The 13496-nt window shown below is 33.1% G+C and overlaps 1 protein-coding gene across 1 annotated transcript in view; it reads right to left on the bottom strand.

The window, feature by feature from the left end:
- Positions 1 to 13496, bottom strand: part of LOC139527596 (FMRFamide-activated amiloride-sensitive sodium channel-like) — a 40510-nt gene that overhangs the window by 23990 nt on the left and 3024 nt on the right. Inside the window, exons 2-6 of the mRNA XM_071323124.1 lie at positions 9046 to 9441; positions 5100 to 5278; positions 3626 to 3706; positions 2403 to 2494; positions 534 to 697 (exon numbers count right to left, since the gene is read on the bottom strand). Coding sequence (XP_071179225.1) covers positions 534 to 697; positions 2403 to 2494; positions 3626 to 3706; positions 5100 to 5278; positions 9046 to 9441 — 912 coding nt within the window. The remainder of the gene's footprint in view (positions 1 to 533; positions 698 to 2402; positions 2495 to 3625; positions 3707 to 5099; positions 5279 to 9045; positions 9442 to 13496) is intronic.

Here is a 13496-nt window from a genome sequence, read left to right as displayed (position 1 = left end):
GGCTGCAAATGCTTATTTGGAGTGTAGATAAAGGGACGAGTAATAGTATCGATGTACTTCATTACCAGACTAGATCTACAATAGGACATCATTATTGGACTTCAACACGAGTTTATAGAATTTATAATTCACGTGTAAAGAATCCATAAAAAAAGCTAAACATGAATATCTATTTCAGCATTTTTTTCTTTTTTTACATAAACCGATATCAACATTTTTTAGTAGTAGGCTGTCCATCTAACTTAAAATACATTTATCATGATTCTTATATGGACTCGCTTCTAAAATATTTACATCAGTTACTTAAACAAAATGAATAACAGTTAAATGCATCTTTTCAATTTTAACATTAGAATAAACTTTAAAGATAATAGCCAGTTAATTCATGTTTTTTTTCTCGACAATTTTTTCAATCAATGAAACATTCTGAAAGATACCTACCATATTTGGTTCAACATAGAAATGCCACAGAAGACTATTTCGTCTATGAGGCCACCAGCTATTGAGAAAATTATTAAATACATGTATCTCACCATGCGTAGACCTATCTGTGTTTCACTTGATGATGGTACAAAAAATCCTTCCTCTAATGGATATGGGTAGGTATCCTTGTCATGAACCAGTACTCGTGCCCCGTATCCTTCACTGATTTGTTTGAGATATTCTTCTTTGTCCATGTATAGAATTAACGAGAGCCCTAAAATACATAGTTTTGTAATTTTCTTGGTTGTAATAAGTGCCATATAATATGTTTTAGATGGTTTTAGGCATAATCAATTACAATGACATTTCAAATTTTCAAATTTTGTTATTTGGAGACATTGGACTTATCTTCTCAAACACAAATCTCAAATGCACTTCCGTATGCTGAATTCGAGGGCTAAATGATAAGTGTATTCAGAACAGTATACAACTAAACTATGTCCAATTTCTTATAGACTAGTTCCTTTATTTGGCTGCCTTAATGGGGCTGACTTTATGGGGCTGACTTAATGGGGTTTACATTAGTCAGCACTTCGGTGTAGACATGAATATCAATTACTAGTATATGGTAATTCATATAAAGTTCCTGTTTACAAAAGTATGAATTTATCGAAAAACCTAGTTTTTTTTATCCCAGGTAGTTTACCATAGCCGTATATGGCACAACTCTTTGGAATTTTGGGTTCTCAATGCTCTTCACATTTGTACTTGTTTGGCTTCATATTGAACATTTATTTTGATCTGATCATCACTGATGAGTCTTTTGTAGACGAAACGCGCGTCTGGCGTATTAAATTATAAGCCTGGTACCTTTGTTAACTATTTATGCAAGATCTGCTTAGGATGACCGAAAAGAAACTAACATTGCCCTTTAATCTCAGGTTCTGACATTAAGGTGATGTTCCGTCTCTATTAAAAGTATGGTGAATATGTTAAACGCATTTATACCATCAAACTTTAAATAAAAGAGGGACGAAAGACACCAGAGGGACAGTCAAACTCATGCATTGAAAATAAATTGACAACGTCATGACTATAAATAAAATGACAAACAGACATAATAGAACAGAAGACAAAACCTAGAAAACTAAAGGCTAAGCAACACGAACCCCATCAAAAACTGCGGGTGCTCCGGAAGGGTAAGCAGATCCTGCTTCACATGTGGCTCCCGTTGTTTGCTTATGTAATTACAAATCTGGTAAACAATCTAATTCGGTAGGTCACAATCGTGAGAAGGAAAAGGATACAACAAATACTGTTAATTTTGCCTCATGTCTTGACTTACATCTAGAAAATGACATATTCTTACGACAGAAAAAAAAAGAATGTCAACCTCCCAATTGTGAACTCTTTATCTCTATGTAGCAATATTCCAACAGCACGTATATATACTCTTTGGTAAATATTCTAGAGCTTGCATTTCCTATTACGATTTACTTAATAGAGGGTTCTGTTTAAAATGAAGATATGAATCTGAGAGTTCCAAGTGATGAAGATAAAATCATTCCTTCAAAAATTGTACGGATGCCACCAAATTTGGTTGACCGTTATGACACATTCGTTTCATAGATGATGAAAGCTATTTAGAAAAAACTTAACCAAAATCCCGCCCTCTTTTTCTCGAATATGACCTACAGAGGTAGACCTATCACCTGGTTTGTACTTACTCAAGCAACTGAACGATTTCCACATGTGGAGCAGAACCTGCTCACTTTTCTAGATTACCTGAGATCATCCCCGTTTTTGGTAGGGTTAATGTTGCTTAGTCTAGTTTTCTATGTGATGTTTTATGAACTGTTGTTTTGTATTTTCACCAATTTTTTTAATTTTTTTTTGCCATAGCATGGTTCCGTTTGTTTTCGATTTATGCATTTTAATATCCCTTTGGTACATTTCGCCTATTCACTATAATAGTTTACCATTTGTGGGTCCTGCTTTAGCAATTTTCAAACTTCCTGTTTTCAGTGTGTAGCAATTACCATATACATCATGCTGTAGAACCGTGAAATTACTGTAATATATAAATATAGGAGTTCAGATAGTAATAATGAACATAAAATCTTTCAATACATATGAACTTATTAACTATATGCTCATGAAAAAATAAGTGTACAAAATAACATTTAGTGTAGACAATTCTGTAATGGTTTCATTTCACTCATGTGTGTGTTTTAAGGGTGTATTTGATACATCGTTGATGTCAAAAGTTAGCCAAAATAACAAGTCGAAGAATTACTAGCTGACACGCCTATTGCCAATATAACAAGAATGTGTCCAAAGTACACGGATGCCCCACTCACACTATCATTTTCCATGTTCAATGGACCATGAAATTGGATAAAAAATATAATTAGGCATTTAAATTAGAAAGATAATATCATAGGGAACATGTGTACTAAGTATCAAGTTGATTGGACTTCAACTTCATCAAAAACTACCTTGACCAAAAACTTTAACCTGAAACATGCACTTTCATTTTCTATGTTCAGTGGACCGTGAAATTGGGGTCAAAAGTTTAATTTGGCTTTAAAATTAGAAAGATCATATCATAAGGAACATGTGTACTAAGTTTCAAGTTGATTGGACTTCAACTTCATCAAAAACTACCTTGACCAAAAACTTTAACCTGAAGCGGGACAGACGGACGAACGAACAGACGAACGAACGAACGAACGAACAGACGGACGGACGAACGGACGCACAGACCAGAAAACATAATGCCCCTCTACTATCGTAGGTGGGGCATAAAAATAAACAGGGTACACCATTCACATACAACCTTTAACATATCTATAAATAATTATTGCAATAAAGGTTGTTTAGACCCCATTTTGTAGCTCTAAAATATTTTACTGTTGAAGTCTTGTTAAATATTCCTGAAATTACAAGATACACAACAACTTACACCATAACTCCGGTGGAATGTTTCGATAATAAATACAAAAGCTGAACTCATTTAAAAAAAAGAGTATGATTGGCATGTATATATAAAAAAAAACGACTTGAAATTAAAAATACAGTTGTTGGTGCTTTCAGATTGCGATCAGTATTTCGTTATGTTTTTTAACAATAAAAATGTTTGACGCATGAATTTTTGTATCTCATTTATCAGCTTAAGTTTAAGTTCTGGGTCTTGTATTACCTTGCATAACATTTATATTTCCCAACAGTACACGATATCAGCATATCTTCTATATGGTGTCCCATTTCTACTTTGGTGTCCCTGTAATGGAAATATTCAATATATAATTAAGATATCAAATCATCCAAAATGAATTTGAAATTGAAATTGAAAAATTAAAGACTGCTTAACGTGCATTATTAGTTACATAGTGTGCTAGTAGTGACCTTATACGATATTTATATATGGGATGAGAGAGCATACTTGTAATCATGCCGGCGCGGATCCAGAGGGGGGGTTCCGGGGGTTGGAACCCCCCCTTTTTTTGGCCGATCAATGCATTTGAATGGGAGCATATGGCTGGAACCCCCCCTTTTACTCTGGGTTGGGAACCCCCCCTTTTTAAAATGGCTGGATCCGCCCCTGTCATGCCGATGCGACAACAGCAATAGACAACTGTATATGCTGTGTGTCGTCCCTCACATCTAGGACATATTGACAAGTGTGTTTTTTTTATAATCATTTTTATAACAGCGTGGACAAGACCATTGCTTGGCGCACTCGTTTATTTGACTGGGTCGTGTTAGGTGAGCGTTCGTTTGTAACGCTTACTTGTCATATCGTACGTGTTTAAATGTTTAAACTGGGGGTCACTAAAGGTTCTAAACGCCTAAATCAAATATACGAATAACTAGCAGACGACTAAACATTGCGTGTTGATTTAAATGCTGAAAATAAAAACCTTTTTTTCTTTTCGTGCACCTGCATGTACTTTTATCTTTAAATTTTCACTGGAGGACCCCTGCCAGACTTAGGGAGCGTAAACTCCAGCATAAGTATTGCGGTTGTCCACGCTGTTATGTAAATGATTTTATTACCGGAACAAAGTTTATACTATTGATTGACATATAACAGAGAGGTGATTTTTTTTTGGAGGGTACAATCTTTAAAACATGTATAACCAAATGTTTTTAAAATGTATCTAATCAAATCACAATGTATATCTTTCGGGTCATTATAATATTTTTGTTGATATGATTTGTACATGTAGGAAATAAGTAACATATTTTGTATTTATACATCTTCTATCTAATTTTTGACAAGGTATAATCACTATACTTATAACCACCCGTAACTAGCAGAACAAAACTTAAGTTATAAGAACAAGAAGAAGTGGTAAGATTGCCAATGAGGCAACTCTCCATACGAGACCAAATGACACAGAAATTAACAACTATAGGTCACTGTACGGCCAAAAATGAACAAAGGCTTTTAAACCCAAACCGCATAGTCAGCTATAAAAGTCCCCAAAATGACAAATGTTAAACAATTAAAACAGCTTATTAAAGGTACTCTTCCTAAGGCAGCAATCATAATGCCATTTGTTGTTTTTTTTTTTGGTTTTTTTTTTAGATTTTCTAGCTAAACTGGCCATCATTCTAGCTCTCAAAGTTGTCACTAAATCGACTACATTGAATTTGAAGCAAAGGCTTACCTCTCTTCGTCTTTATATAACTCTCTAAACAGTGATAAAATCTCAAGTCTTTCATCTTTTTGGCTACCAAACTCATAATCATCATCATCATAGTTGTCAAAATTGTCATCATAATCAGAAAACGCACTCCTATTAATTTTTGAAAGTTCGTCAACAAATCGTTTCCTCCGTCTTGCACCCTAAAATATAATAAAATTAAACACGAATATTATTTGCTATTGCGTTGGCAGCTAACTCTTGAATCTAACCCAAAGTATATTACAAAAAAATAATGAAACTACTTGAAGGAATTTAAGGTGGTACCTAACACTACAGGGAGATAACTCTGTAAAATCAGCTAAACGTTTTAATTACGTTATGTTGTTAAGGGAATATTAAGCTTCTAAATGATCAAAAATAGTATTTGTCAAACTGCTATATAACCAGTGTAATTTTTCTGAAAAAAAAACGGTTGGTTCAAATTTTTTGAATTTTTTATATTTTTGTCAAAGGGACAAAGTATATACTTTCAATTGTCAAAATTTTATGAAATTTAAACGAGCCAAATTAATTTTTATTAGTGAAAGTGTTGGGTACCACCTTAAGAAATTAATAGGAAATATTAAAACAACTCAACCGCTGCACAAATCATCTCAAAATCTAGAGAATTTCGAACTAATTCTGTCTTCGTACACAAACATGATACCAGTGTTGCGCTACTGATATGATGTTCTAATTGTGCAAGGTCGTTGTTAATCAAACGCAACAATTTAGGCAGCAACCATTTGATTTTCTGGGGGGGGGGGGGGGCTATGTTTTTTTTTCTGTACAAACTTTTTTTTTCGCCGCGGCGAAAAACAAATATTTTTTTCGCGACAAGTCGAAAACAATTTTTTTCTTTTAATTTCAGCATTACATATAGTGGCAGCTGAGGGTGTAACAAACAATTTTTTTTTTCAGAATTCAAAACGAATTATTTTTTTCTCCAAAAACTGGAAACAAACTTTTTTTCCAAAAAAAACCATAGCCCCCCCCCCCCCCCCCCCCCCCGAAAATCAAATGGTTGCTGCCTTAGTTTGCAAATATTACACAGATTGCATGAGATTTAGATAAAAAAGAGTTTGAGCAGTACAAATTATAAGGCGCTCCAGATATGTAAGAATATTAATAAAAAAAAAAAAAAAAAATCACAAAAATACTGAACTCCGAGGAAAATTCAAAACGAAAAGCCCCTAATCAAATGGTAAAGCTCAAACACACAAACGAATAAATAACAACTGTCATATTTCTGACTTGGTACAGTCATTTTCTTATATGACAAATGGTGGATTGAACCTGGTTTTATAGCTAGCTAAACCTCTCACTTGTAAGACAGACGTAAAAAAATGCTTTTTATTGATAACGATGCGTGAACAAAACAAACCGACATGATAGGTAAATGTCAAAAAAGGGGTACAGCAGTCAACATTATTTTATTATCTTAATCACAATAAAAACAAACAAATATTTAACAAAGAAGCACAAAAGCCATATATCAAATTTAGCAACCTCATTCATTGCTTACTTATTTTTGTATTTCATATATGTATGTCGATGTACTGTTTATGCATATGACAACCTTCAGTAGTTATTTTTTCTAGCGAAGCCAGATAAGATGTCACAAACATCCCCTAATCTGGGACAGTAGAGTAACAGTGCAACTAAAGAACTATGAAAATCAGTTGAAAAAGGCTTCACTCATCAGATACAAATAACATACATCTAACAAAAACAAAGAGTGGGCGTGGCCGGGTACTTTTATATCCAAACAACAAAAAGACTCTAAGTACTGATATGAGAGTACTCTAAGTTACTTACAGCTAGTTCAAAGCCTCTAACAACTAATAAAAGTAGATCATGCATCTAAGGCTAAATTATCTATAAGTTCACATCCAATGGATTTAGTGTAAAGACGTCATAAACAGTCAGGGAGAAATATGACCTTGTGTTATGCTAAGATACGGGTTTCGACAGATTGAAGATCCATGAATGTGTATATGTTGATAACAATACTATTAAGGTTGCTTATAATTCACTGATAACAAAATCAATATTAATACCAATAAAAACAAAATTCAATGATCTATATAATTAAGTGTTGAATAAGTAACCTTTTAGAAGTTTTCCAGGGTCGTTTCTAAATTTCCGGAGACGGTTTATAACATTTCCGTAAAAATGGGGATATGCTATTTCGTTTAAGATAAGTACAGCCAAACTTCAAAACCACATCTTTATATCTTTCAAAGAACCTAGTAAAGGTTTTAAGTAATTTGTGGTAACGAAATCCCTGGCTTATTTGAATTGTCTTGAGAACTCATTATATTTTAGCATTACAGAAAAGCAAGAATTTAAAACTAGATACTTAACTTTTCTACTAAGCAAGTTTCTATTATTCATAACTTCATGATGGTTTATGTGTTCAGTGTTATATTATATATGTGTATATCAAAAACGTAGGAACGAACCTTTAGGGTTTTAATTATGTTTTGGTATTTCAAAAATTTGTCAACCGGTGCTCCGGCACTTACTTCGATAAATATGTAAGCTATGATTTGCTCACACAAACTGTTTCAATGTTTGGAAAGGAAATTTCTACATGTATATATGAATCAAACGATTCTGCGGAATATAAAAATTCATATGAATACAAAATGTTTTAAAGTTCCGAGTTACTGACTGAAAATTGTTTGACAACTTCCAGTCTTATTGCAAAAAAAAAGTAAAATAAAGATAATACCGACCTCCGAGAAAATTCAAAACGGAAAGTCCCTTACCAAAGAGGGACGAAAGATACCAAAGGGACAGTCAAACTCATAAATCTAAAACAAACTGACAACGCCATGGCTAAAAATGAAAAAGTACCAAATGGCATAGTCAAGAACCCAAACACACCAGTCGAACGGATGACAACTGTCATATTCCAGCCTTGGTACAGACATTTTCTTATTTAGAAAACTGTCGATTAAATCTGGTTTTATAGCTGGCTAAACCTTTCACTTGTATGACAGACGTATCAAAATTCAAAATGATGCGTGACCAAAACAAACAGACGTAATAGGTTAAAATGCCAAAAACAAGATCACAGTAGTCAACATTGTGCTCTAATCCAAAACACCATAAAAAAAACAGAAATATCAAAAAAGAAACACCAAAAGCACAAAGACAAAACACACAAAAGCATTAAAAAACTATTTTTTTCCACAATTTAGTATCATTTTTCTAATATGCAGTTTAACCTTTCTGAAATTTTTATAGCCGTTTTCCCCACCAAATTATAAAAAAAAATTCAAAATCGAAAAATTCAATAAAGAATAATTTAATAAAAGGTTTTCAGGATTGCCAACCGATATCATAGGACGAGGATGTTTCCATTTACAGGTAATTTAAGGCCATTAATAACAAACAAACCCATTATTATAGAAGGTTATAAAAAGACCCGAAGATGAAACGTAGCAGACAAACAGTCGATTACTTCTATACCAATTTAGAAAAAACATATATAGCAGAGTCGACCAACACTAGTTATTATAGGCAACTGAATTGGGAGAGGTAAATTAAAAAAGGATGGCGGGTGAAATAAGTCAATGTGCGACAAACCCTGTCCATATACGAGACAGTCTGGTACCATTACACTATTAACACTAACAGTAAAAAATCGTTAAAATAGGATTAACTCACCACATCGGTACTAGGCGCAAAAACTACTAACCAAATGAAAATATATGTTTAATAAACAAACAATTAGTTTACATGGGTCGTATCTCAATAAACGAACATTAGCGTCACCTATGAATCTTTTCTACTCGAAACGGCAAGATAATATCGTAATCGTTAGAAGGCGCCAATTATATAAAAGGATCCTTACTATCCAAAATTGGAAAATTAAAAATAGGAAACGAAAACCTTAGCTTTTAATTATGAGGTTTACCTGTGTCGTTGTTTCTTCGTCGTCCTGTAAATTAGACCATTCCAATTGCTCTATAAGTGACTGGATTTGTTGGGAAGCCATATCTATTTTACTCATACGAATTGGATTCACATTACAAATTGTCACCGCAGGAAATATAAGATTGCTAAATCCCAATTCAATTTTTGTTTGTACAGGGAACAGCAAGAATTGATTAATAAGATAGTACAAGTGTAAACCCATCCCTGCAGTACAACCGATGAGGAGAAATGTCCATATGATCTTGGCGTACCATACTTTAGCACTGTTTATGTAGGCTACACCCTGCATGGAAGTCTTCTCTGCAAATCGTACCACGAGACGTTTAAAAGACTTTGTTTTCCCCGTTGAATCCAAAGATTCTCTGCTCTTCTCATCCTAAAATGGACAATGTAATAAAAATCAAATTCATTACATCAAAATGGCGACCTTTCGAGCGTGTATTATAATAGGTCCGCTTCGAAGTACAAAAGTTCAAAATATTCCTATTAGAATCGAAATAATTCGATCAAGTCATTATATTTGTAAACATTTTTAAAATACTTCGCTAACGCTTAGTATTAAGATATTTAAGGAATGACTGTAATATTTTTTCTGTCTATGAAGAAATAACATTAAAAAAAAAATTGGTGCACACTGAATAACGCGCGTAGCGGGTTATTTAACAGTGTACACCACATTTTTTATGTTATTTCGAATAGACAGAAAAAATATTACAGTCATTTCTTATAATTTGTTTCTAAATTCCATTTTAAACCGTAGAAAACCATGAAAAAACGTTGATGACGTCACGGTCACATGTCTAAATTATGTCTATGGGCTCATAACAAAATAACGTCAGCCAATCAGAAGACGAGTTACACATCCAAAATTAAATTATTGACAAATATAGTATCTTCCCATGTTAAAATGAGCATAGAGCATGGAATGAAAGAAGTATGTCTTAATAAGAAATGTATGGCACATACAGTGAAACAGAAACCTGATGTACAGTAGTTGTCGTTTGTTTGTGTAATTTATACGTGTTTTTCGTTCCTCGTTTTTTATATAGATTAGACCGTTGGTTTTCCCGTTTGAATGGTTTACACTAGTACTTTTGTGGCCCTTTATAGCTTTTTGTTCGATGTGAGGCAAGGTTCCGAGGTGAAGGTCGTTCATTGACCTATAATGTTTTACTTTTATAGATTGTTATTTGGATGGAGAGTTGACTCATTGGCACAACACATCTTCCTATATCTATTTATATAAGATCCGCACTTTATATACGATGATACTATAAATGTTACAGGTTTCCGTACATTTTATCCAGAGACAAACGGAAGGAATTTATTTGTATATATCTGAGGATCAATTCAAGTTAAAATAATATTGTTAGAGGAATTCAATACATATATCCAAATGTAAATGACAGCTAAAATATACAAATATATATGCATATCTATACTACTAAAATAACAAGGTCCAATTTGTTAACTGACATGAAGTTGAAACGACGAATCAAAGTATTCAACTTTGAATATAACTAATATAAGATAAAAGTGTTTATTTACATTTCTCTATTTTTTTCTGCTGTTTTCACATTTTTTTAGCAGTATGAGAAAAATATTTCTGATCACTTGTGAAATATCTTCACAGCAAATTATTTTTCAAAATTTAATTATGCCGTTAATGTTCTCGATTTCTTCTGAATTTCTATTGTAACGTCGTGAAAACATGATGACTTCACATACAAAGAACACATCTTTCTGCAAATCTTTGAAAAGAAAAACTAAAATCACCAGAGAAGCAGATTCCACCACTATAACTTGTGTATTACGATATTTCACCTCTCACAACAGTTAAATTTGAATTATTTATAAAGCTCACAATGTGTCACATGTATGTATAAAATATAATTGAGAATGAAAAATGGGGAATATGTCAAAGAGACAACAACCCTTCCAAAGAGCAGAAGCCAAAGGTCAACAATTGGTCTTAAACGCAGCGAGAACACCCCGCACCTGAAGGTGGGCATCAGCTGGCCCCTAAATGTGTACTAGATCAGTGAAATATTGTGTAGTTTCCTCCTTTAGTATGATCCCACCCATGGGTTATGGTGTGAAGGAAAACATTTATTGGAATTAAACACATTTATTCTAAAACCAGTTGTTGGTATGACACGGGTTATGTTCTTCTCATATATTTCATGATGGTATAATACTAAACCCCTAACAAGAGGGATTGTGCCTGATATTCATATGATGAAGACGTACATTTTATTCTTTCAATCAGTTTAATTGAGGTCTGGAGCTAGCATGTCAGTAACTGCTAGTAGTCTGTTGTTATTTATGTATTATTGTCATTTTGTTTATTTTCTTTTGTTTCATATTCTGACATCAGACTCGGACTTCTCTTTTAATTTGCGTATCGTTATGCGTTTACTTTTCTACATTAACTAGAGGTATAGGGGAGGGTTGGGATCCAAAAAAACATGTTTAACCCCACCGCAATTTTGCGCCTGTCCCAAGTCAGGAGCATCTGGCCTTTGTTAATCTTGTATGATCTAATTTTAGTTTCTTGTTACTGTATAATTCGGAGTTTAGTATGCCGTCCATGATCACTGAACAAGTATACATATTTGTTTAGCGGCCAACTGTTGTACACCTCCGGTTGCGGGAGTTTTTCGCTGCATTGAAGACTCATTGGAGGCCTTCGGATGTTATCTGCTCTGTGGTCGGGTTGTTGTCTCTTTGACACATTTCCATTCTCAATTCTATATACCACATTGTATCGATTCAGAATTTATGTGAGCATTTGACTACCACATACCTGCCAACTGTCACTATTTGCGGGGGTTTTCCCATATGGAAATTTTGTAAGAGCAATTTCGTCCACAATTTTAAAGAAAATAATTAATTTTACAATGGCTTTGAGCTTGTTAAAACATAAAGAAGCAAAAAAAAAAAAAAAACATTAAAATATATTTGAAGACCCCCTTGAAGTTTTTGTAAAATTATAAAAACCATCTTGCACGTAAAACCCCATGGGCATTTTCAAAAGTTGGCAGGTATGCTACCAAATTTCTCAGCCTAGCCGTGACGGGTCTTACTACCAGAAAGTTTGACGGGTCTTACTACCAGAAAGTTGACTTTTCCCAAATCAATACGTACAATGCAATAAGATATACATATACTAACACACACGCGCCTGATTCTCTCACCATCAAAATAAAACAAAAATTCAAAGTGATGACAAATTATATAAAGGAAGACAGCAAGGACGGGTTCAAACAGTTTCGGGTTGAAGTAGAAAACCATAACGGGTTCAAAGACGCGGAAAGATTTTAAAGCAGTAAAAACCCACCCATCTTATTATCAGCAAGACTTAATCAGAATGCCATAATTACAATACGAATACCTGAAATCAAGTCCAAAAGTAAGTTAGGCGGGTGTATTGTACTACTTATAATTAAACGAATCATGAACATATATGTGTTATCTTAACAATAAATATATCAATTTAAAATATTTTTCTAAATTCCTCAAGAAAATGTAGTTGTATTCTTTAACATCACAATTTTATAAAATGAAAACTATAATCCATATACCATGAAAGGTTAAATCAGGTTTTAATAAATGAAAATAATATATATGATTTAAAGTAAATATAATTATATAAGCGAAACACGCTATATATATGAACCACCAAATCATGCATAAACATAGGAATAACAGAATAAACCCTTTAATTGAAGATAAAAATCTAAATGCATATACAATTGCATACTAGTATATAAAGTACGTAATATACACAGTGATACATAAAAAATCATTATAGAAACTCGATACGAACAAGACATAAAATATCCTATAGGCAATAATATAAGTAGGTTTTGCTAAAATTAGACCATGGATACGATTTTTTATAAAATTGTTCTAAATATTTGAAAAAATATAACAAAACATTTGTTATTCGATTTTTAGTGACGTGAATTTCAGCATGGATGCAATGTGGGTTGACTCTTGATTACAGAATCATCATGGTTCGTTTGGATGTCGGTTTAGACCCATTTTTCTATGATTCAATATGGATTAAAAATTAAATTGGTGTAACTTGATAGAATATTATGACACAACTACAAAATAAGCACAGAATGGAAATTTTTGTCTGGATCATAAATAAACGCAGGTGAAAAGACTGTAAAAAAAGGTGCAATTTGTGTAACGTCACATTATGCATAAGAAATGAAATAATTTACACCAGACAACTCTTTAAGTTAATATATACTTAATATCATTGGAGGAGTGTTTAATTGGTAATCTTTATGTTGAAAGTTGTTTAGAGGCTTTCTGTATGTCTAACAATAGGCATTAGTAGCTATTTGTCCAAATTAGTCGGTTCTTTTTAATTGAAATTGACACCAATGAAGTACGTTTTGTAAAAGCAACTTACTT

Source organism: Mytilus edulis, chromosome 6, assembly GCF_963676685.1.
Source record: "Mytilus edulis chromosome 6, xbMytEdul2.2, whole genome shotgun sequence".
NCBI classification, from domain to species: Eukaryota; Metazoa; Mollusca; class Bivalvia; order Mytilida; family Mytilidae; genus Mytilus; species Mytilus edulis.
The sequence above is the reverse complement of the archived record's forward strand: the minus strand, read 5'-3'. Positions and strand labels throughout refer to the sequence as shown.